Source organism: Streptopelia decaocto (assembly GCF_964273445.1).
Source record: "Streptopelia decaocto genome assembly, chromosome: 11".
NCBI classification, from domain to species: domain Eukaryota; kingdom Metazoa; phylum Chordata; class Aves; order Columbiformes; family Columbidae; genus Streptopelia; species Streptopelia decaocto.
The window spans coordinates 11,593,124-11,618,975 of NC_138666.1; the positions used below are offsets into that span (position 1 = coordinate 11,593,124).

Genomic DNA, 25,852 nt, shown 5'->3' on the forward strand with positions numbered 1-25,852 from the left:
CTCTGCGTGGGATAACCCTGTCGGTGACCCAGGCCCCTCTTTCTTCCATCAGCTCCCAAGCCAGGAGCTGATGAACCAAGTTCAAAGCTGAGCCAAGGTCTGGCCTCACCTGGCAGAGCTCCAGGCATCAACTGCCCAGTAAAGTTTCCTAAAAGTCTCCAGTTTCAGGTGGAGAACAGCACACCACACACGATCTGCGTGAACTGACAGCACATACAGGAAAATCTTCAGAGAAAACAGCTCATCTGCAGCATGTCTCATCTGAAACTCCCCTGGGAGGTTATTCTTTCCTTCCTCTCATGTTTGTGAAGCCACCCTTAAAGTCACTTGTCTACTGCTTAATGAGCCACTTCAGAGGGCTTTTTCCTCATTAAAGTGGGCAGTGGTTCTGTCTGATGGCCATGAGAAGCAAGCTGGATTCAACTTTGAGGAAATACTAAAAACTCTGAAAAGATAAAGGTGTGCTTCACTTCTCCTAGAAAAAGTAACATGTGCCAAGAAGCCCGAGGGCAGTAAAAGTGCCCCTGTCTGAGCTCTTAAAACAGACATTGTTTTTAATAACCAGAGATGCTTTATGAAATGGCTTTGTGTTTCTACACACTGCACCCATCCTCTCTAAGAGACCCAAAGGCTGTCAAACTTCTTCTCTGGAGAAAGCAGAAGTGGATGGTCATGGTGGGTTTCTGAAATGCTGCTTTGGGTTCAGCATTTTTCCTTACCGGACTCCTCTATCTCCTTACGGCTCTGTTCGATGGCAGCCCTGATGCACAGCTCCCGGGCACGGAGCCCTGCCGAGCTGCTCTTGTCTGAGATGGCTTCTGTCACCACAGTGTCGATGGACAAGCAGGCAGCACCATAATATTTGGACAGAGCAACCGCTGCTGAAGTCTTTCCTTGAGGGAGAGAAACTCTGCTTGGTGACCCTTGCACATGAGGCATTTTCAGGGACAGGCTCTGGAAAACCCCCAAACAGGGTTTTGAAATGTTAAGGACAGTCACCATAAGGGAGGCAGCTTGAGCATGGTTAGAAGCGCTGAACTCTTCAGCCAGGTGGATCATCTCCACCTCATGTTCAGCTGAGGACTTTATCCCTTGTGGTGACCTCAGTCCTGGGCCAGGACATTGTTTGGAGCACTGTCCCACCATCACCCAGACTGTCCACCAGCCTGTGCTGGTCAGTGTTGTCTCAGGCAATGCCTGGGCATGGTTTGGGGCTCAGTACCCCAGGGTCTGCTCCCATAAGGCAACATGGACACTGAGCAATGCAGTCCCACAAAGCAACAAGGACATGGCCACCTGGTTTGGGGGAACAAGAGCCCAGCTGTACAGATGCAAGATGAGCCACAACACTTGCACCAGCAGGGTGAAGGCTTGGGACCGTTTCATGTACCAACAGGGCTATGGCTTATGTTGCTTCCCTTTGGCTGGTCAACCAAGCACCACAGTCCACCAGGATGTGTCTCTCCTGCTTCCCCTGCTCCTTGCAGCCAAGGGCTGCAGTTCACCTACCTGTCAGGGGTGCCCCATGGACAATGACAACAATCCCTCTGCGGTTTCGGGCCGTGCGCCCTTCTGCAGAGATGTCGATGCCGAGGTGGCGGGCGATGGCCCTACAGACAGGGCTGTCATCCAGTTCTCCCGCAGTCACTTTGCTGCTGACAGCGCTTTGCCGACGCTCTTCTGAGCAGAGGCAGATAAAAGTCAGATTGCTGCCTACCTGTGATCCTGATCACCCTCCCCATCCCTTCAGCTCCTGGGAGAGGAGACACTGCTGAAACCAATGTCACACCCGAGGTCTCCCCATGCCCTTTGTTTAGGCTTGTGCAGATCAGGGTCTGCCCTAAATGCTGGTGAAGGTGCCTGTTTAGAGTATAGTAAATGGCGTGGCAGAAAAAGAATGAGCATCTGGCAATATCTAAAAGGACTGGACCCAGTCTCTTTTCATGCACTGTCAACATGGTTCTCATGGGTGGTAGGTCCCAGGTCCCGCTGAGTAAGGGGGGCACAAGCAGAACCTGACATTTTAGACAGTCCCAAGGGAGAGGCTCCATGATCAAGCAACTATCCGAAAGCTGGATGCTTTAGAAATATTACACAGGAGGTGTCTGGGGTCTCAATTCACCATAACAGCATTTGGAAAGAGCTCCCAGCTCTGTCCTTAGGAGGTCACCAAAAGCCACCTCAGCCTGCAGTGCTGGAGGACAGAGAACATGCTGCCCTGCTTAGGAAATGGAACAGCATCATCCCAACCCCAGCAGCTCCTGAGGGCAACAGTGTTCATTTGGCAAAGCAGGGGAAGACCTCCCTGGCCTCTCACTTGTCCCTGCCCCAGACTCCTCTCAGGATCCTACAGACTTCATACAGAAGAGCAGATCCAGGGCCTACAGGAGTGAAGATGGCACAAGGCTGCAGTGAAGTGATGCAGGTGACACCGAAGTCCTCCACCAAGGTCCTTTTGTCACAATGGACATAAGTGAAGAGCATGGGGTTATTACCTGTCCCATATCTCTTCTCAACACCTCCCTCCTCCTCTTCTAAATATTCAGATTTAGAGTCCACCTTGACAGACTGGTTTTCATCAAAAATGGTGGAGGGAACAACTGAGCTATGGGATGAGATGGTGCGAACAAGCCCAAGAGGGAGCTTTCCTCCTTGATCTGGCAGAGACTGGACATCTTCAGAGTTTGCTGAGGAAGAAGTACACAGAGAGGAAAGAAGACAGTGAACATGGCCAGGCAACCTGCTCTTTGCCATTCAACACTTTACATGGCCACATGCAAAAGATGAAACGTTTCTCAAGGGGGGAGACGCCCAAGGCACTGAGAAGCCTGTCCAGGCTGTCTCTGCCCCAAGGGGGTTTTGAGCTTGTGGTTTTGTTGCTGGAAAGGAGCAAATATAAAATAGCCAGTAATGTTAGACCTGGCTCAACTGCCTGAAGAACTCATCCAATCTTACTCTTTGTGGTTGAGGGACACAAGTGGATATCCTGATTATGTCCCTATCCCATGGCAGGCAGGTATGAGTTTCCTCTGCCTGCACTCAGGGCTGGTAGAGGATGCATGTTACAATCCACAGACTTTCACACAGAAACTCCTCCACCAGGCTGAGGAATTGGCAGCTGCTAAAAGCATGGGCTATCCATGGAAAAGGTGGTTATGGAGAGCTCAGGATATATGGGCTGGACTCCCTGATGCGTGCACACTCGGGACAGTCAATGTCAAACCCTCACCGTTGTCCTGGCCTGTTGATTCTCCAGTCTTGGACTTCGCCTGCTCATCCTGCAGCCTGTTCTGGTCCTGATAGTACTCCAGCAGCTCTGGAGGCAGCTTCTCACCTGGGGCACGCAGTGGCAGCAACAAGGTGTTGTGGCAATCATAGTCCTTCAGCATCCGCAGGATCTGTGCATGTAGTGAAGAGAAATCACAAACAAGATGAGTTTCTTGACCCCCATCGCATGAAGGGATTCCCCAGGCAACCCACCTTCTCCCTCATTTCTCCCTCCCAACAATATGGACTATTCAAGCCCCTCCACAGCCTTCCAGCAGAGCTGGCTGGCCCTGAACCACCACCAGGCTTTGCCACCAGGCTTTGCCCTGGGGATGTCTCCATTGTCCCAGGATGGGAGATGGAGATGATCCTGGGAATGCTGGAGCACTGTGAAGCTATGGGAACATGTGTGTGTGGACCAGACCTTCCCTCTCACCTGCTCCTCAACAAGGTACTGCTCGTCAAACTCCAGTGAGTAAAACTCAATGGGGAACTCGCATGGGTTCCTCACCAGCACGGTCCCCTCCACCCCACAGCTGTAGGGCAGCAATGGTCCCAGCTCGAGTACAGTGGGGCTGAACTCCAGCTGTGGCTCCAATCCCCGGCCTGACACCTGTAGCCAGATGTGCTGGCTGCTCTGGCAAATGTTAATCTTCAGCTCGTTTCTGTAGAATTTCTGAAAAAGAGAGGAGTGCAGAAAGTACTCCCATCAAGTCCCAGGTGATAGGGTCACAAATTCAACCCTTGCCCCAAGGTCAGGGCTGTTACTGGTACCTCTAAGGTAAATGGAAAACAGGTATTTACACATAGCAGAGGCTAAAGCACCTGCGTGCTGGCTCTGAGTAACTGGGATGAATTGTGCTGTGAAGTATAACTGGATATTTTCATATCACATGGATCTGAAATGGTGTATCAGATGTTTTCACCTGAGGGAGCTCAAAGCTTATGAGAAAGGTCCTCAGGGTTATGTTGCCCAGACACAGTCCTGGCAAACATCAGCTGCGTGAAAGAGGCAGATGAGCTCTCACTGGCCAAAAATAAGGGTCATGTTCTCTGCTCAGAGCTTGGCTCTAGTCAAAGCCAGACACAAGATGGTGACACCTCTACAAGCAATTAAGTGATCTTTGGGACTGTTCCCAGGCATGGAAGCACTTGTGTCCACACTGCCACACACTGCCAGTTTCCACGTCACAAGTGGCCACACAAAAACTGCCTTTGGGGATGCTCCATCACTTAAGCGGATTCCCAAACTGCCTGAGAACACGCAGGCAGGCTGGGCCAGAGCCACAGGGACCGGTGGCAGCACACCATGGTAGGTGACCATCGTGCTGTGCCCAGGAACATGTCCGGTGGTTGTTGTCTGCTAGTACCAGCAGCAGGATTAACCTAGATTGGCCTTGCCAGGGTTAACCCCCACAAGTGTGCCAGCTGCTCTGTACCAGGGCATTACAGCCTGTAAATACACCCAACACAGTGGGGAAAGTGAGAGAAAACAGGTAAATTTCCCTCCACATGCCAAGAGGGAGTCACACCACAGTGCCCTGATGCTCTCTGTGCAAGCTCCACATGGGGATTTCAAGGCACCTCTCAGAAGAGTTTACTGCAGGGGAAACTGAGGCACAGCATGTATGGGGCTTGCAGAAAGCTACTCATCTCCTCCTGCCTGCGCTGGGTTCTTGTTACCACACTGGTCTGCCAGACCTCCTGGGAGTGACACCTGCTGTTCTCACCTCTTCTTTTGGTGAAAACCTGACTTGCACATGGCATCGCTCTCCTGGAGCAAGGGCTCCAGCTGAGGGCAGCACTTGGAAGATATGGGACTTGGCATTCAGCTCCTGGAGCAGCCGCAGACGTATGTTTGCTGGTAAATGTTTGTCCACCTGAACACAAAAAACAATTGCATGAGGCCTACTTGGTCTGCGAGGATAGAACCTTGGTTCCTGCAGTGCTGAGATACTGTCATGGTGCTGAGAGCAGCCACATCCAAACCAGCCATGGCCACTACTGGCCTAGAACTGGAGGGAAAACGTGCAGGCAGGGCAGGCAAATGGAGAGGCACTGTCCTCAGAAGACAAGGAACAGGTGAAGGTGACAGAGAAGTAGAGGTATCAGCTAACAGGTTCAGGTGAACCAGCCTTGCTCTGTGCCCTCCAATGCTTCCTCAAAGGAGCTGTAGCTCAAGTGCTCAGGCAGTCGTAGGGGCAGAAAATGCAACTGAGGCAAATAAAACCCAACCAAGAAGGTCTATGTTACATGTTGTCTGTCCTTTACCTTCTGAACAGGCTCATTCATGGTGATGAACCATTTACAGGGGACCTGGAGCCGATTATGGAGCTGGACAGTTTCTTCCTGACACTGGCCACATTGGATAACAGAGAACTGCAGTCTGTCCCTGGAGAGGCAGAGGGACGGCACAGTCACGTTGGCACGGAGGCGGAGGTGAAACGTGGGTCCTCCTGAGACCTAGTGAAGGACAGAGCATCCAGCTGAGAGTCAAGGTGACATCTGCTGCTGTGTCTGACCTGACAGCTGCCCCGAAAGGTGGTGTGGGCACAGGGAGGTGAGGAAGCATGTGGTACCTTGATGGGCATGAGCACATCCACCTCTTCCCGTGGCAGGCTGGCACTCTGTGGGTCAAAGCGCACTTCGAAAGTCTCTGTCTCACAGTAGGGCAGGTGCTTCACACGGTCCAGCTCCACTCTGAAACCTTGAACAGATGAAAATAAAGCAGCTGAGATACACAATCGACATGAATGTGTCACAAGCACGTTAAAAATATATGGGTGTCCTGGCTGGCAGCATTTGCAGAGAAACCTGCCACTCTTTCTCGCTTGTCACCACACAAGGAGAAAGGGTGTTCACAGCCAGAATCCAAGACCCACGTGGTAAAGAGGAAACATATCCGTTGAGCAGCCCCAGCAGCACCTTCCCAGGGAAGGATGCACAGCCAAAGGAGAATATCCAACTATGATTCCCCCAGACTGTGGTGCTCCCTGGAAAACAACTTAGACAAGACACCTGAACACCCTTCAGACAGTGAGTCACTGTCTGATGGTACCACAGCCTTACCTCAAGGCCTGTTTTGATATACCAAAGGACCTCACAGGCTGTTTTCTCAATAAAGGCTGAACAGAAGTGCTATGACATCATGATCTCTAAACAAAGCACTTCCAAACCACAAAGGGTCCCATCTGTTCGCAACACAAGCCCACAGAGTGCACAGAGAAACTCAGATGATGCTTGTGGTGGCCAAGAGCAGATGATGTTGAGAGGTGACCAAGGTGATGAGCCCACCTGGCCCATGCAATGAGGTATTCAGGCAGCCACAGGCAGGCCAGGTCTCAGGGCACTGCTGGTCTGGCTCTAAAGCAGAGGGTCCCAAGGAGAAAAAAGCTCTGTAAACTCTCAAAAAAACTCCCCATGGCCAGTGGATTCAGCTAACCTGCCAGAGCTCCTTCAAGCCCATGTAAAGTTTCTCCATCACTAGTTACCTGAGTCATGCAGGACCTGTCCGTTGGCATGGAAGGACACAGGGAATTGTCCGGTGTTGGTGATCTTCACTATGTGTGTGTGGATGTTACCAAGAATGACGTAGCCAAAGTCCAGGACATACTCGGGCAGCTGAGCTCTGAAAGGAGGAATAAGGACAGTCAAACCACAGCCTGGCTCAGTTTCCAAGTGGGTGGAAGATGCAAATAAAGTGGATATTTCTGTAACCACTGCTGTAAAAACTCAGCTCTAGGCAGTGAAACCCAAGGCCTGACCATCTGGTGATAAGACTTCAGAAAGTCACAGGGAATGTAGGTCTTAGGTTTTATCAGCTAGCAATGGGGTGTTAAAATAAAATTAGTTTAAAATGGATACTGGTCACAGCTCCTCTGCTAAGAAAAGCTGTTATAAGTACACTGGACCTCCACTGGTCTCAGTGGAACTGCTGAGCCAGGGGTACAGCCCAAGCCTGACACTGCTTCAGGACCTTGTGATAAAATTTGCCCCAGAGGAATCCTCACGTCTCTGCAACCACATCTGTCCCGAAAGCAGCACCAGCAAATGTAGTAATCTACACCTAGGAGATTCACGGGAAGGTCCTTTTCCAGAGCAATCCCACTAGGAAAAACATACAAACCATCTCTTCTGCAGAGCATCATCTTCCTGAACTGGAGCATACAGTTCCCATGGCTCACCATGAAGAAGCTAAAGGAAGGACCATGTTACCCAGGTAAGCACTGCAGTCCCACCAGCATCCAAGCCACCTGGATTTAGCATTTTTCAAGCTACTACCTGTGCATCACCTGCTCTTTTTGCTTAGCATGATCTGTTTGTTGGAAAAAAATTGCCAGCTTTGAGTCACCTCTTTCAGAGCTGGTCAGCAGGGCTGGTGCCCATGCTATCTGGATAGGCTTGACGGTCTGCACTGGAGCCGTCTGTGGGGAGCTGAGCACCCCCAAAGCTTGGGGTGGCACTGTAGAGGTGAGGACACTCAGTTGCTCACAGAGTCCATGTCAAAGCTTGCAGGATCACACCCTTCTGAAGGCCCCAGCTATGCCCAGCTGTGCAGGCACAATGAGCTCTCAGGAGCTGCTGGGTGTTACCCTTGGGGTGCCTGGAGACAGAGTACAGGAGTCCCCACTAACTTGAGAAGCCTCTGACGAGCACGCTGGTCAAAGGCAGCGTCCTCTGGGGGAGCATCAGCGAGAGTTTTCTGCTGCTCCAGGGCGTGCTCCTCTATCAGCATCTCCTCCATCTGCATTTGCAGCAGAGTGTCAAGCTGCAGGAGAAAAGCAAGGATGGTGGCTGGTTAGCAAAGGCCCTTCCCAAAGCATAGGCTTGTCTCTGAAAGAGGATCCCGCCCTGCTCTTGTTGAGAGGGATGGTGTGATTCTCCTGTCTCACTGCTTAGTGTCTGCAACACCTCCTGCTCTCTTGGCCAGGACCTTGTCTGAAGGGAAATGAACTCCAGCATCTTCACCTGCCCAGCGACTCCTATAAAAGCTGATCTGGTCAGACAAACAAGCCAGGAACCTTCCTGTGCTCCAAGTAGCTGCCTGCCCCAGCCACTGCCCAAGCATCTTGGACAAAAGCTCTCTTGAAAAGGGAGCTGCCACTACTAAGCTCTGTAAACCTGGCAGGACTTGGGTTATGAGCAACAAATACCCCAGTGATAAACCTGCATCTCCTTCAAAGTACCATAAATTCAGTCAGGATCTCTCCCTGGGACAGTCAGGAAGCTCATGCATCTATCAGAGGGACAACTACCAGAGGTGGGCAGCCCCTGAGGCAAGGCTGTGCCAATGCATGACAACAGTCAGATGTGGCAGGGAGGTCTCAAGTGTCAGCAAGGCACTGGGAACCTGCTGCAGGGTGCAAGGGGCCCAAGTGACACGGCGGGAGGGTGGCACATGCCAAACAGGGCAGCAGTTGTTCTCACCATGGTGTCTGAGTCATCTGTGGGTGGCTCTGCGGCCGCAGCCTCCCCCAGAACAACAGCTTCATTGCTCTGTCTGTCTTTTTCCATCTTTTCTTTTGCCTTCTTGAGGACCTTCTCATATTTTTCATTTCCTGAAGGAAAAAAACATCCACAAATAGGGTGGGCGCAGCACCATTCCCATTTAAGCTGGGAAGTCCCACTCCCCTGACGCTGGCCTCTCTCAGAGAACACAACTCCTTGAGCAATCTATGGAAAGTGGATGCTGCTGCTCCTCTCTGAATCCTGATGTTCATTCCCACTCATCTGCCTCTCCAAGTATTTTTGGAACACGATGCAAATCCAACCCTGCCAAAATCCCTGCCAGCCCACATTACAGCTTTCCTAAGCATTTCTGTCCAGCCATTGTCTTTCCAGGACTGACAGATATGCTGGCGAGCTCTGCAGGATGGCTCCTGGGGCAAAGCCCACACAGGCTTGTCTGTGAGAGACTCAGCAAGCAACCAGAGGGTTGAGTGTTGGTCTGGCAGCCCTGACATCTCCAGGCTTGGGGGAGGTGTGAGCTGCACTATGGATATATGACATGAGGCAGGAAAAACAAACCCAAAACCCCCAAATGGAGGAGCTTCCTGAGGAGCAGACAGGCAGTGCTCACCTTTGATGCTCCTGGGAAGGTCCAAGCAGATCCTGGGAAAGCTTGCCTCTCCTTTCAGGGAGATTTTGTCTGGCTCCAGGTGACCCACTTGGATCTGGAAAGTCTTGCAGAAGACTCCAGGCACTCCTGGCAGGTAATAGACTTTCAGCACTTGCTCCTTGCCAGGTTCAATGTGACCCTGCAGGACATGGGAGAAGAGGGAGGGATGGCTCAGACAACAGACACACTGAGAATAGAAGGAAAGTTCTGAAGGATAAGAAAGCATCAGACAAACTCGACTTCTGGCTTTCTTGTATCCCAAAGCCAAAGTCTCCCACACTAGGATGCAGTATCCCTTCAGAGGGCTTATAGGAGTCATTCCCATGGGAAAGACCTACAGCACAGCTCTTCTGTCACAGTGTTCACCCTCTGCTAGCAAGAGCCAGACTCAATAAAAGGTCTTTTAACATCTACTATGGAAGGTGAGTGAAGTGCCCAGACTCTCAGCAGGGCCAGCAGCTCATGTCACAGCACATCAGTGGTTCCCAGGCTGGTGTCAAGGGGCCTGACCCCTTATTAACAGATACCAATCAAACATCTTCTGCCTGTGCAGTTACACTGAGGGTACACAAGCCTATCCAGACCAACAGTGACTGGCAGATGCACATCTCTGGAAACACAGGAGCAGAGACTAGGATGAGACCCAGGGAAGGAGGTGTTGCAGGGAAGGACATTTCCAGGCTTCCAGAAGAGCTGTTTAAGCCCTGGGTGGGCTCAGGGCAGACAGGTAGAGAGCAAATACAAGCAGACAGCAACACTGCTCTGGGTGACAGGACACAGTTGCAGCTTTCCTCAGCATGTGAGGCTGAACCCTCAGCTTTCTGCTCCCCTCCATGCTGCAGGGAGAAGCTGTTGAGCAGGATAGATCCTGGACAAGCTGCCAGGGCCGGTGATGCTGTTACAGCAGCAACTGCATGGGTCCAAGCAGAGCTGTGTCTTCAGAAGCTCACAGGAAGAGGGCATCCGTGTGTCATCCCTTGTGGGAGACAGGCACAAAGAAATGTGAAATCCATTTGGCTTCCTCTTCCCATTGCAAAAAAAGGACACAGATAGGACCACCACTTCAGCTCGAAGACATCCAGACAGGACAGAGAAGGTGGGATGGTGGGAAGCTGCAAACTCCTCTTCTTGCTATTCCAACCCCACAAAGCTGGAGAAGTGAGGGGCCAGTACAGGGGCTGTTAGAATTTCCGGCAAAGGAGCTTCATGCCCACACAAGAAAGTATTTAATTCCTGCTTAGTGCTGGCAGGGGGCAGGCAGGTTTTGTTACAGGCAGGAACAAGCAGTAAGTCCCATCTGATCACACAGCCTGGGTAAAGTGACCCTCAGTAGTGCCTGCACTGTCCAGCTCCAGTGCCAGCACCACTAGAGAGCACAGCAGTCAGGGTCCCAAGAGATACGGAAGCACCAGTGCCCCTGACAGCAGCTGCTGTGTGACAGCAAGGCCACCCGCTGGCTAAGGCCATCATTAATGAAGGCTAGCAGGACTGCACTTACTCAACCTTCTCTGCCCCCCAGCAAGAATTCTTACAACCCTGTCTCTCCTAGCTGTGAGTGTAACTCTCCTGGCAAGTTGTTTTTCTCCCCTCCCCACCCTTTTTCCTCCCTATAGAATAGTTTGTGTTGGAAGGGACATTCAAAGCTCATTCAATCCAACCCCTGCCATAAGCAGGGACATCTGCACCCACATCAGGTAGTTTAGAGCCCTGTCCAGCCTGGCCTGGGATTTCTCCAGGGATGGGGCATCCACCACCTCTCTGGGCAACCTGGGCCAGTGTTTCACCACTCTCAGTGTAAAAAAATGTCTTCCTCATGTCTGGCCTGAATCTCCCCTCCTTCAGTTTAAAACCATCACCTCTTGTTCTGTCACAACAGGCCCTGCTAAAAAGTCTGTCCCCATCTTATCAGCCACTTTCAAGTACAGAAATGCTGCAATAAGGTCTCCCTGGAGCCTTCTCTTCTCCAGGCTGAACACCCCAACTCTTTCAGTCCGTCCTCCCAGCAGAGCTGTTCCAGCCTCAGATCATTTCTGTGGCTCCTCTGGCCCCTCTCCAACAGGTCCATGTCTGTCCTGTGCTGAGATCCCAGAACTGGATCAGCACTGCAGGGGGGTCTCACCAGAGCAGAGGGGCAGAATCACTTCCCTCAACCTGCTGGCCACTCTCCTTTCCCTGTCACCCTCTCCTGACCCAGGGTTCATCCCTGGCACTACTCACCATGCTGGGCAGGACCAGGGGCACACCGGGCACAGGGCTGTCTGCAGGGGCCGTGCTGGGGTTCAGCACCATGTAGGTGAATCCAACCTTCCCGCTGTTCTGCAGGGTGACCTCTGCTTCAGTGACTTTGTTAAACAGCTGAAAAGAGGGCAGAGGAGTGGGAAGCTGAAGACACAGGTTCTGCTACTGTGAATCATTTTCTGCTTTCATTGGCATGGGAGCAAATAAACAACACAGGAGAGAAGCAGGGGAGGAGGAGATATGGGCACTTGACTCTCCCGGGTTAACGTGGGGAACCCACAGGGCACCTCTTAGCCCTACAGAGGAATAGATGTTCACAGCAGCCGGCAGAGAGGAAATACCAAACACAAAGATCAGCAATAAAGAAACCAAAGAGGATGCAAATCCTCTGCCCTTTGAGGTGTCATCTAACAGCCAGCTGAAACAAAGGAAGAGGCATCAAGACATTTCAGAAAAAAAAGGCATCCACAAGCAAATATTTGCAGACCTTGCAGTGACAGCAAAAGCAGAGACAGCGCAACATGTGCAGGGCCAGCAGCTGGAAAGATCTGCAGGGTTTTTAATGGAAAATAAGTCGGGATTATTCTGAGACATTCTCTCCAGCTACAGTGATAGGGAAGCCAAATTTAACTTCCTCCCTGGACTATTTTGTTGATTAATCAAGACCACTCACAAAGAGCATCTCCTTGGACCTCAGGCTTTAGGGGCGGATCAGCAGATGGATGTCTTGGGTACATGTTCTTCCGGAGATCACCGGGATCCTGCCTGCCCTAGGAGGCAGTGTTAACTACCCTGAAGAGGAGGAATTCCCAACTTTGGCAGGGCTGGAGATGCCATTAAAAACCAGCTTGGATACAGAACATATCACTCAAAGGCTGTACTTCCAAGACATACAGCCAACAAGGTAGTTGGGAATGGGAGAGAGCCCTAGACCTAGGTGGCCAACAACCCAGTGGTGATGGTTTCAAGACAAAGACATCTACCAAGAGAAACACGTGGTACCTGCAGCCCACAGTTGATCTCCGTGATGTCTAGGAGGTAGTTGATAAGTGAAGCCTCCCCACTCACAGCGACCTCATAGGTTGGACCTCCCTCCACCCTGCACAGTGCTGTGACACGGGTGACGATGTTTGCATGGCCAAAGAAGGTGAACGTGACCTGCTGGCTCTCGCCCGGCTGCAGCATGCCGTACAGCGGCTGGATGTCAAAAACCTGGAGATAGGGGAGGAGAGACAGAGGTGTGGAGGATCAAAATCAATGCAGAAGAGCAGCCATGGCTTAGAGCAAAGGACAGCCATAGCTGGAGGGGCCTCTTCCTCAAACACAGGCAAAATCATCCTAATCTCATCCTGTATCCATCCTACTTACTGGTAGAGGGACCATGGGAAATATCTTGTCCTATACTCACTAATGAATGCATTAATTAATACACTACATTAAAGTAATATGGGAGGTCTCCTGGCAGCAAGAAATTCTCTTCACTGCAGAACTTGCCTTTAAAAAACACTTTTACTGCCTCCAGAAAAAACACAAGACGCAGAGGTGAGAGCCCTTGGAGCCATGGGAGGACTCCAGCCCAGCTCAGCTGACTCCTGACATTTTTCACTCTCCCCTGGATTTCCACACTGCTCTCCCAAGATGCTACAGCAAAAGCTACTCCAGATCAGTTACAAGATGAATAATGCACTCTATAGGTGCTGCACAGGTAACATCCTTGGTGAACCCTATGACATGTCCCACATGGCCTCTCCAATGACCAGTTGCTTCAGCAGTGCTGGGTGATACATTTGGAGAGGTGAGGCCACTCTGAGCAGCCTGGAGGACCACCAGTGGGAGGAGGGGCTACATAACTGCTTGTCACTCTGGAAATGAAGAAGACAGACAGATTCTCACTTACCTCCTCCACTCCCAAGGCAAGGGGCTCTGTCTCCACAAACTGCATCAATTCCTTGATCCTCACTGGGCGCTCAGTCTCTGCAGGACTTCCCAGCTCTGCAGCACCTTCAGCCTCACCAGCACCATCTGGCTCTGCAGCAACTTCAGCCTCACCAGCACCTTCAGCCTCCCCAGCACCATCTTCAGCTTCGCCAGTACCTTCAGCCTCCATAGCACCTTCCAGCTCAACACCTTCAGGCTCTTCAGCAGTGGATGGCTGTGGCTGAAAAACAAGCACCATGGGCTGCAGTAAGCAGCTGGCTGGTCTGGGCAAGACCATTCTGCTACAGCTTCCACCACCTCATCAAGCTAGGAGCAGCCGAGATAGGACCTGGGTACAATTTAAGTAGGGTTATGTCCATGCCTTCAGTTGCACATGGGTCCAAGCCCACCCACAGATGAGACATGGGCTCCATCTGCACTTCCACATGCAAGCTTGCAGCACTTGGTCCTGGCAGAGATCTCAAGGGCACTTTGCACCCTCGTGCCAGTCCAGCTTTGCTCACTTCTACCCAAGGAACACGCTGAGAACCCCATGCCTGGACAGGTTAGGCTTTCTGTGACAAAACCAGGAAGGCAGCTGCAAGTGTGAATTATTAAAAACTGGAAAATAAGGACTCAAAGTGCTTGACACAACTATCCTACTTCAGATGGTGCTTATGTTTCATCCTGTGCACTCACAGTGCTGGAGAGCTGAGCATCTCCAATGTTCTCCCCCAATGGCACCTTCCAGAAAAAAGTTTGATTCTTTATAAACAAGGGCTTTGTGATTACTCTTGAAGATTAAGAATACTTGCTTTTTCACTAATGTGAAGAAGCGTTTTATGTTGTGGCCTAGACTCGGGCAGAATCCGCAAGAATACTAACAGGACATCCTTAGACCTAATCTCCCCAGCAGATAAAGCACATGGGGGGGAAGATTCTTCTCACACAAGTGTTTCTCTGTTATCTCCATATTTTCAAACCTAGAAAAGCTTTGCCAAGCATGAATTCCCAAAGATGCTAACCCATGTCTTTCCTAGGGCTACGGTCTCCCACCTCCCCAGGGAGGTTATGTGGATATTGCCTTGATACAGTGACACAAGCAGAAGACAAAACTGCAATCCAGATGTATCCTTAAAAGCAATTTTGGATCCTACTTATCCAGGTCCGTGAGCATGGCTTCTCATTAGGAAGCCAGGGAAGGCAACACAGGAAGTAGGCGTACAAGAAAATCTACCTTTGCTTCCAGAGAATCATCTGCATGTGCTGGTTCTTGGGCATGATCACCTGTCGCTCCCAGGGCTTCTGCTGGCTCCTCCGTATCCCTGTCCCTGCAGCTGCTCTCTGCAGACACCAAGCACTCTGACCAGACTCCCTCCTCCTCTGGTGGTTGGGGTTTGGTGAAAAATTTAGGTGTTGGAGGGCTGAACCTGGAAAATAAAATAAGTTTGAACATGAGAAAAGGACAGAGGTGAATCACAGAATCATTTCGGCTGGAAGAGATCAAGACCATTGAGTCCAATCATGAACCTAATTCTGGCACTAGCCCATGTCCCTAAGAACCTCATCTATGCATCTTTTAAACCCCTCCAGGATGGTGACTCCACCACTGGCCTTGGCAGCCTATTTCAGTGCTTGACAAACCTTTTGGTGAAGAATTTTTTCCTAATATCCAATCTAAACCTCCCCTTGTGCAACTTAAGGCCATCTCCTCTTGTCGTATCACTTGCTACTTGGGAGAAGAGACCAACCCCCTCCATGCTACAACCTCCTTTCAGGTAGTTACAGAGAGCAAGGTCTACCCTCAGCCTCCTTGGGAAGGCAGAAAGCACAGAAGGAAAGGAAAAGAGACACCAACTGTGTGAAAAAGTGAGACTGAGACACAAAGGAGCAGATGTTAACAGCCACGAGCCAGTACAGACCTACTGGCGCCCTCCTGAAACACCCACTGCCACAGACCGTGCCTTCCCCACCCAGAATCATTGAATGTCTTGAGGTGGAAGGGACCCGACAAGGACCATCAAGTCCAACTCCTGTCCCTGCACAGGACAACCCCAAAATTCACACCATGTGTCTGAGGGCACTGAATCTGTTAACCCCAGGATGAGGAAACAGCATTGCAAAGCAAAAGAGGGACCTAAGGAAGAGGAGAGCTGCCCACGCTGGGACACACAAGAGTTTATTATTATGGGCAGCCAAGGCACTATCGAGTGGTGGGATCTGAGGACACACAGAATGTGCCAGTGAAATGAAGGCTTCTGAGGAGGCCACGATTTCAGCACTACCAATTTTTAGTTCCAGAGTCATCTTTTGAAGGCATTTTGGAGATCTCTAAGCATCAGAATTAAGAAAGAAGAATTTTTACAATAGAAACATAAGTATTTCCAAGGCACAACACTATACTATGAAGGTCCAAAGGAAGAAGTTTTGTAGCTCTACTAGATATTTATCTTGAATATTTCCCCTGACAATTCCCTGTAGCTGCAAGTCAGACACCAGCATCACTGCTTGCTTGTACTTTCTATAAGCGTGATCAGGCAGGAGCAGGGATGGAGCCGCAGCCTGCTGTGCCCTGACCAGACAGGCCCCCACGGAGCCCATCGTGGGACATCCCCACACACACAAGGCAATGTGGAAAGACACGTGCAACAATTCCAGGCAAAGGCTCACAATTAAACGGCCCATTGATCCCAATGAGTGCCAAATCAGCAGCGATTATTACTCTGAGGAAAGAAGCTTTAGTAATTTTTAATCAATATACTGCAAAATGACAATGACAAGATGCAGCTCCCTGCTGCGCTGCAGATATTCCACGGTTGCAGAACAACTGCTCCAACAGCACCTATTGCTAAAAGGGCAGCAGCTCTGCTGAAACAAGGTTGTAACTGACATGGCACTTACTGGTAGCATGATTACCTGGTTACCTCACCAGCAGTTTCTAAACACAAACTCTTTGAGGACAAATTTGGCAAATGATTCAGCAAAGCAGCTCAATGGCTCATTCTATGAACAAAGCTGAGTTTATAGTTTGACCAACATCTGTCAGTAAAAAGTATGTGGTTTAACATTTTCAAATGCTCCCAGGTGACTCTGATTACATTCTCACTTTTAAATCACAGCAGGTGCTCACAGTAATTCTGCTCATCTTTCTAATGCCACACAGATGGACACACTCAAACCAGGCCTGCCTGTCACCTTGTCTGATTGCAAGTGTTCCACATCAGCAAACAAGGTGGATTTTTACAGCAACCTGGGTGCTTCATTCCCAGATGGGAATTCAGGACCTTTAATGAATATTTGTCTTTAGCTTTGTGGGTTATCTAATGCTGGTTTTCATTTCTGGATTAGAGGCTCTGCTCTTCCCAAGCCCCAAGGGGTCCCACCAGACTTGTCTTTCCTGCAACCAGATGCAAGAACAAGGCTTGGCCCAGGTGAGCTTCCTTGAGCAGGGACCAACAAGCAGCGGTGCTGTCACCCCTCTACCTGCTGCTGGGACCCCAGTGGGGGACCCTGAGCAAGACTTTGGTACTGTCCACATGGAAAAACACACCAGGACTAGACACAACGAAGGTATTTCACTTGCCCCTGCAGAGCATTGCCCATTTCCAGGCCCGTTCCAGCCAAAGCACCTTGATACGTGTCAGGGTGCACTTGTGGGGGTCCAAGCTGCTCAACACCTCCAGCAGCCACTAACTTGGACATCCGCATAAGGATGAAGTTAAATTCAGCTCTGCTGTGACAAGGCAGCAGAAGGTAAAGCAGCAATGATAATGAGTGCAAAAGAAAAAAACAAAAAAAATCTTCAGTTTAATATATGTCCTATGGTCACATCCCACAGCCACCTCTGGATAGCCTGCAGCCGAAAACTGCTTCTCCAGGGTGATGAGGGAGGTGCCTGCAGCACAGAGGTACAATTCTCCAGGGCCAGGAGCACCTCAAAACCCTCCGGCTACTCACCAGTCCATGCACCAGTTCAGCGCATGGGTCTGGCCACCACTGCAGTGGCTGTCCCAAAACCACGAGCCGTGATCTGTCCTAGCAGCGAAATTAAACTGCAGCTCTTAGAGCTGCTTGTGATAAATACTGCGGGTTAATAACAACTCCTGAGGAGAGCTAAACTGCCGAGATGAAAAATCCATAATCATTTATTAAATTACCTTTAGTTTTATAGAATGGTTTGAGGCAACTTCACGGGACTGCGGTGCCTAGACAACAACAATATTTTTCACTCTAAACTAGAAGCCCTCTGGGACCTGGTGCTGGGAGATTATGTGATTAGCGAGTCCTGCTGCGGAGAAGCACAAAGCATAGTGAGGGACTTTTTCCAGTGGGGGAAAAGTCAAAATAAATAACAAGAAGTGTAACATGAAAATGAAAGGAGTGAGGAAGCCAAGGTGTCGACAGAAACCTGACCCTTGGGACAAGAAATCTTCCTGGCATTAAAAGGGGTTGTCTCAGAGAAGGAGAAGAAAGAGGAAGATAAGATGTTCAGCATCAGACCAGGCTTTAGGCAGTTCTTTCTCTGATGTGAATTGGCACATTCCAGCATCTTCCAGTGCTTTCAGACAAAGGTGGTGAATGTAGGGAGGAAGAAAAGGAGCAGAAAGCAGTTCCTCCAGCTGCAGAGAGGACCCAGCCCAAACCAGGGGGGGCAAAGGGCTGTGGAAGTGCCTCCACCAGCACCATGCAGCTGAGACAAGGAGCCTCCTGACATAAGCAGGCCAGCCTGGAGCTGGAGGAGCTGAAAGCAAGGTGTTAATCTCCCTGGGTCTGTCTCATCCAACCCAGCCACCCATCACATGAGATGAAACACAGCCAGGAATGTAACCGTGGGGATCTAATGGGAGCACAGGCAGATCAACACCAAGGAGAGTGGAATCCTTCCTGCTGGGGCCAGGACAAACTTGTGCCACCCACTGTCCCCAACCTCTGAGACATCAGTAAAAAAAACCAAACATCTCAGCCTGTCTCTTGGTTTCTGAGCCTGCTAAGGACACAGCTTCACACCGCTTCCCACACCCACCTCCCAAAATAGAGGAGCTAGAAATCACACTCCTTCTGCAAACTAGATGTGAAAATTCATGCAGGAAGACGTGACCCTGCCAGCTCAGGCTGTGCAAGAGCCAGCAACATCAGGACAGGCACCCCAAAACTGTAACGGGAATGCCAAGGTCTCTGTAGCCCCTGCCAGCACCATGTGCCAGAAGCCACCATTCCTTCACACTGAATGTAGGAGTTTTAACAGTGTTGAGTGGCTTCTCCAGAGCACAGCGCCCTCATCCCAGCCCCCAATAACCACCCACTGCTGCACCCCTTAGGCACAGCCACAGCACTGCGTGAAAATAAGGCTCCCAACAAAGCATGAGCTCTTTTCAGGTTATCACAGGGCTGAGCACTGGAGACCATATGTCCATCAGGCATCTAAACAGGCTTATGAGCCCCTACAATGTACATTTATTTCTTCTTCAGGCCATCAGATGAATGGAGAAAGGCACAGACACCTCAAGGATGCTTGTAACTGAAAGAAAAATAATATAATACAGGAGTAAACTGAGTACCTTCCGAGTGCACTGCGTGGGAGCACTGGGCTTGAGCTGGGCCACCTGGCCAGCAGCTGAAGAAATCAGTGATGATGGTTTGCCCTCATCAGCAGTGACTATTAAACTGTATTTCATCCAAATAACCCTGAAGCCTATTTCTCTGCTGGGATAGATCCCTTGCTGAGCTAGGGCTTGTCTATTTACTGAACCACCCACTGAAATTCAGACCAGGCAGTGGAGAAAGAGAGGCAACATCCCTGCAGTGAGATTTGACACCTCCACCTTCTGTCTTGCACATGCTGGAAATGATTAAGGTGGATCTGGATTTTATCTGAACGCAGCGGGTGGTCCTGGGGATGTCCCACTGTGACCAAACATTAATTAACTTGAAGTTAATACACAGTTTTAACAGCCACTTAAGTCAAAAAAATGTCAGTTTTGATAGGTGAGAGAGAATATTGACTTCTTGTTTGAAAATAGAAATTGTGTGGAAATGGAGGCAGAGATGTTACTACTGGAAAAAAAGCAAAGTGTCTCACGTTCCTGGGGCAGCAACAAAAACTCTCCCTTACCTTTTAGCAGGAGCCACAGGATTTCATTTTGGGGTGCACTGAGAGTCCTCGGCTCCTGCTGAAGCCCACAAACCTCAATTGCACCATCATTTTCAACAAGAAGAGTCAGGGGAGGCTCTGAGGTCCCTCAGGCTCCTTCTGACACAGTTCCTGCCTCTCACAGAGTATTTCCAGGGGATGTAGCTGGTCTGGTTTTGCAGGGTGCAGGTGTTAAAGCTCCTCAGACACCCTGGCCCAACTTAAAGTGCAGGTACACAGCCGGTCTTCCTGGGGATCACCCTCAGGCAGCAGTACTCACCTCTCTTGACAACTTAGAGCCCTAGAAAAAGTCTCCAGTTTTTCTGATTTGCACTAATTTTACAGACAGCAAAACGTTACCTATTAAGTCCTTCCTCATGCTTTGCATATCAGCCAGGTGATTTATAAGCTCCTGATCCTCCATCAGACAGAAAAATGCTTCTCAATCAGACTCCAGCCAAAGGTCCCTCTGAACAAATCAGTAGCTCTAATGACAAATACAATTCATAGTCTTTGTTCAAAATTAAACAAGCCCCGACAGCTGTAATTTGGAGATACTATTTAAAGTAATGAGCACCAATTACCTCCTCAGCAGCTACTTAAAAAATTGGTTCTGCAAACAGACAACTGTATTGACTCTTGTGACTAATAGCAAAGGAGGAGAGATGTGCTCCAGCTGCCTTTGTGGCAGGGATCTGGACACTCACCATTCTGAGATGTCTTCATGGGGTCAAGCCTGAGAGCTTGGCAAACCACGAAGGGTATGGCTGAAAGGGTTAAAAATACTAGGAAGCAGGGGGAACAAAAGAACAGGTTGGGAATAACCAGTTGAGAGCAGCAGACCAGTCCTGGGTGTGTTAGGCAATCAGAAAGCTCCAAGCCATGGGAAGAACATACTTTTCAATCTGCCTTTTCCTTGGGGCAAAGGCTGCAGGAAACTGAAGCTGGATCTCAGCAAGGTTGTAAAAGGGATGAACAGGACACAGCCTGAGGTCATAACAACCAGGCTGGGAGGGTTTGTCAGGCCAGCTTCACCCTTCAAGAAGCCAAAAAAAAAAAAAAAAAAAAAGCAGCTTGAGCCTGAGCTGAGGCATCCTGGGGGTCGAGGACCAGCATGTCCTGTGCTCCAGGTGCCTTGTTGCACCCCACAGCAGCCTGCAAAGAGCTCAGAACACCTGGCCAAGCAACCTCTGGAGCACTGTGGCTTGCAGCTGCCATAGGGGAACCAAACCACAGGGACAAGCTCACGGTATGGCTGCCGGCCTCTCTGCTCACCAGCTGGCATTGCTGCCTCTCTGCAGTGCCAACCACAGAACAAGGAAAAGGAGGGAGATGAAATGATGGAGCACATCCTGAAGTCCTCACCTAGATTGAAGCATGCCTGCTCATCTTGACTGCTTCTGCTGAACCCCAGAAGGTGTCTCCACTGGCCCATGCTGTTGCAGGCTGGCCGACATGTCCCAGGGGAGCAGCGATGCCACAGCCCAGCACAGCCTCCCAACAGGACTCTGTGGCAGGTCACCCCAGGGAAAGGCAGGAGAAAGTAAAGCAGCAACAACAATGAACACAGAAGAAGAAACAAAAAAAAAAAAAAAACCCACCTCTTTGGGTTAACATACTTCCTAGGGTTATATCCCAAAATAAATCAGATAAACGCTGCAGCTCCAACCCTCTGAGTAGGCAGGCATCACCATCCATCTCCTGTCCAGAAGGAGCAGGGCTCCTCACACCAGCAGAAATCACAGGTTTAAGGCTGTGTGTGGCTTTTACCCTGTATAAAAGGCTTGTTAACATCACCGCTGAGTTATTATTAAAGGTCACTCACATAGTACAAGATCATTATCTCCCTGCTTCACAGAGAGCAAGGCAAGATGTACTCCCAGGAAATGTGGCCCCACTGAGCTGCTGAGGACAGGGCGAGGGATGATTAGACAGGACTGGTCTGGTCCAGGTGACATTGGGGACAGCTGAGGACAACTGCAGGGTGATGGAGGCAAGCAAGAGAAGGGACAGTTATCACCAAAGAGGAAGGAAGCAAAGCAAGCTCACAGCTGGAAAGGTTTCCTGTGAAAAAGATAGATGACTCCCCAAAATGCAAAGAGATTTGACAAACGGATTCAAGCTTGGCTTGATCCCCTGCTGCTAGGAGCTTAAAGATTTCTCAGCTACCCTGTGAAGCCAGGGATGCACCAGCAAAGAGCACAGCAATACTATGAATGACACTCTTGAGCAGAGCAATGCCAGTGGGTTTAGGTGGATTTTCCCTTAAGGAAAGCTGTTTGATGCACAGCTTGCAGGAAGCAGGAAAAGAGTGAAGGGTGAGAAACAGCTGGAGAAATTAAGAGAAACAAGGTCTGGAAAAGTATATCACCTTACTCATCATTGCCACACACAGTGACAGCAGGTCAGCAAATAAAGAGGAGTAGGGAGCCCATTCCTGCCACCCAGATTTAATCTGATGGCTTCCTTAATCAGTGCTCTGCCAGAGAGATGAAGTGGAAGCGACAGCAGTGGTTCCTAAATCGACACTCTCAGTCTGCCTCAGCCAGGTTATGACAGCGACCTGCTCCCATGCACCAAAAGAAAGAATTTAAAAAACCCAACCAAACGAAAATCAACATTTGTTTCATAAACAGTAAAGCTCTGCAGAGAAAGGACTTGAGCAGCAGCCCAGAGGGAATTAAAGCACGAGCCACCCAGCAGCGCAGGCGTAATGGCATTTACAGGGAGAAGGACACTGTTTGCAGTGCAAACATAGCTCAGGTTCCCACTGCGTGCCTCAGGTGATAAAGATGTTCAGAACACAAAGACAGAAGCTGGCTGCCGCCCAGGTGTGCCAGCTGAACATCACTGGCAGAGCAAGAAGTCACCTTCCAGACAGTGTTTGCTGTCTGGCTATAAAACCAGAAGAACCACCCAACCACAGCCTGGTCAGGGTGTGCATGACACATGGACACCTCCCATATTTAGTCCTGACGGCAGAGACAACCCAAGTACAACAGATAAAGTGATTCCCATGCAGCCTTCTGAGCTCCACACTCTGTTGCAATAGCCTGGGTAAAAGTCATCCAGGTGTGTGACAGCATAACTGGTGGTCAGAAGCCCTGGGGCAGCAGAACCTGTCCCAAATCTGCAGCTTCCCGGCAAATGAGAGGGGAAAAAGCAGGGTTGTAATGAAGGCATGAAGGGTCGACAGTGAGGATCACCGTGCTGAAGGTGATCATAGAGAAGCTCAGAGATATATTGCAAATGGGAAACCATCACTCCTTCAACCTTCATCCTGATAAGGCATCACCATCCCACACCCAGTATCTGGGTTTTGTCTCTAATATAGACTTGGCAACAACATTTTTGCTTACTCCTGACTCCAAACCCCTCCTTGGCACTCACCGTGTTTACTTCTCATTATGTCTGAGTGCAACAAGAACCAAATTTCCCCAAGTTTGCTTTGCTTCAGCTCCCCAGCATCCACAAGCCCAGAGCCAGATCGCCATCCCGAGGCAACGCCTGCCCGGCACCCAGCCCATGTTACCGGAGGCTCCATCTCCAAGAAACAAGAGGCTGCTTCTCTGTTACACTGAGCAAACCATTTCTCCAAGGCTGCCAAACCACGCGCAGCTGAAGGACACACTCAGCAGCACATTTCTGTCGTGCCTCAACCTCCTTTTCTAAGTTACCCATGGGATTTAAGCAGGAAAAGCGGCACCCATGGGGCTACCAAAGCCCAAAATGTACTGTACCAAGGAGACAATAGCTCTGGGCGGGTGAGAAGGGGATGTGCTCTGCTGTCACTCATCTGAGACTCCTCAGCACCAGGGCACAGTGGATGTATATTCTGATGTATATTCTCGCTGCTGATGTTGCTACCGCTCTCCTCTGGTGGCTGACAGAGCATTGCTGTCAGATTTTTGCCTTGCACTGTTTTTCACTGTCTGCATTTTCCATTTCTTCCTTGTTATAAAAACAACAAAGAAAAAAAATCCATCAAATATAACAAAGAATTGGGGTTTTTTTGGTCAGTAACAAGGCTCGGATCTGGCTTGCAGGGTCCCCGCAGTGCAGCCTGCAAGGGGACATGGAAGGAGAGAGGGCACAGGCTTAAGAAATTCTTAATGCTATAGGAAGATCCACTTGGGAAGAGAAAGGCTCCTAGTTTGTTCAAAACAAATTGGCAGAGAAAGTCCTGGATGGAAAGGAAAAAGTAATTTTCTACATGTTTAGCTCAACGAACCCTTTCCCCAAAGAATCTTCTGGCAATTTATTACACTGGATGTGCAGCCAAGAAGTTCCCACTCTCCAGAGGTGTCAGATCAACACACAGAGGGGGTTTGACATGTGCCATGGAGATGCAGATCGCTCTGTCCCAGACAAGGAACACATCTCTCAAGGGGGACACAAAGAGGTGATGCAGGAACAGCAGCACTCAAAGTCAATGACAAGTCATAGATCCTTAATAAAGGATGAAAACTCTAGAGAACAGCTAAGTTTGGGAATGAGCCTTTGGCAGCTTTTGTCAGAAGTATCTAAGAAAATCCTAATGTTTTCCTTCTGATGGGAATCCCAAACAAAGCCGAAGAGCTGGACACTGCCCTTAGAAAGGGGGACAAATCAGTCTTTCAGAAATAAACCTTTAAGGTAATAAAGAAGATGAAATGTTTGAATTTGACTTCAGATCTACTGTCTCCTGCTGGACAATTCTGGAGATGCATTCCAACATTGCAGAAAACATTTTAGTGCAAAGGCTTTTAATTCAGCTCTGAGCTATCAAAGGTCCAAGGGATAATGGACAGACTATTCTCAGTCTGTCTCTAACCACACAGGTCTAGAAGAGTAACCACAGAAGATTTATGGCTCAGCAGCGTCAGAGAAGGGGCATGGGGTGGCATGACTTGGGCATGTCCAAACACACAGCAACGGTTGGATTGTGGTGCTTACATGACTAGTCCGCTCGAAGTACCAGCAGTGACTAAAGACTAAGGAAGAAAAAAATGGGTCGAACAATTTGAAGACAAAAAAAAAAATTAAGCACAGAGTCTTGTCCAGGCAGAGAAACAACATTTTTCTTTCCTGGTCAAAATAAATTGTATGTTTGATTGATGCTGGGAGTCTCTGATGATCAGCTCCAGCAAGGTTAGATGTTTGGATGGTTAAATTCTATTGATCTCACTTTCATGAGACCTGATGTTTGATTCCCTCTATGTCAGACTTACTTAGTTTGATCTGATAATTTAGAATACCAACAGTGCTTAACGTGGACCAGAAATAATATCTGACATGCTGCCCTTCTGCCAGGCTCTTAATGAGCAATTTAAGGTGTTAATAGCTTGGAGACCATCTTCATTTCCAGCTCTGCCACAGAGGATCACATGGTGTCTGCTGAGAGACCCAGAGAGAGTACATTACTGCTTAATTAACATGCAAAGCAGAAAAGGGAGCTGTCGTAACGTCCACAGCGCTAACGAGCCAGCAAAGGGGTTACAGCAAACCCTTTGGAGCAGAGGCTGCTGTCCCCTGCCAGATGCTCAGGACCCTCAACTGTCACCAGCTCAAGAGCTGGGTGACTCAGCATCCACTGGAAGAACAAGCACCTGCAGGCTGGGGTCCAGCAAAGCCAATTTAGGTGGAGATCGGATAATTAAAAGCTAAAAACTGATTCAAGCATTCACATTTCCAAAACCCTAAATTGGTTCTAAAAATAAATAAGAGTAAAGATAAACAGGCAACCAGCCAACAAGCGGCCCCAGAGGAAATTAATTCCACACAGGTTTTGCTATAATGTGCTTGTTTCTCTGTTATTATAAAATATATGCATTGTTCTATCATCAAAATTAGATTTTCCCTTTACCTTGTAATTAAACCTTAATCTAATTTACCAGGAGATGTCATGGGCCTCCAGGCAGAGCTTACAGCTCTGCTCCTATTTCCTTGCCCACCTCCCTCCACCTGCTTTTGCAGACTTTCCTCAGCATTTTAGGGTCTAATCTTGAAGGTGCTGTGCATCAAGAATGGCCACACTAAAGACTTGCTCTTACTTGGTAAGACCCAGCTGTGAATGGGCTTCCCCAGTGCCCAAGTCTTCTCACCCCTCCTCATAGCAATAGCTAATTTCCAGTTCCCAATAGGTCATGTCCTCTGAAGCAGATCCCAGTTCCCCAAACAAAACTGTTTATTGATGATCTCTA

At 49.5% G+C, this 25,852-nt stretch overlaps 1 protein-coding gene across 1 annotated transcript in view; it reads right to left on the bottom strand.

Moving 5' to 3' along the window:
* The window catches only part of HYDIN (HYDIN axonemal central pair apparatus protein), a gene marked incomplete at both ends in the record, with an annotated part of 137,177 nt that overhangs the window by 35,154 nt on the left and 76,171 nt on the right, over positions 1-25,852 (bottom strand). Inside the window, 16 exon segments of the mRNA XM_082062599.1 lie at positions 720-893; positions 1,510-1,680; positions 2,496-2,687; positions 3,230-3,398; positions 3,704-3,943; positions 4,998-5,147; positions 5,539-5,730; positions 5,847-5,966; positions 6,754-6,895; positions 7,902-8,035; positions 8,695-8,825; positions 9,347-9,524; positions 11,603-11,740; positions 12,626-12,835; positions 13,521-13,649; positions 14,778-14,970. Of these exon segments, the coding sequence (XP_081918725.1) occupies positions 720-893; positions 1,510-1,680; positions 2,496-2,687; positions 3,230-3,398; positions 3,704-3,943; positions 4,998-5,147; positions 5,539-5,730; positions 5,847-5,966; positions 6,754-6,895; positions 7,902-8,035; positions 8,695-8,825; positions 9,347-9,524; positions 11,603-11,740; positions 12,626-12,835; positions 13,521-13,649; positions 14,778-14,970 (2,663 nt within the window).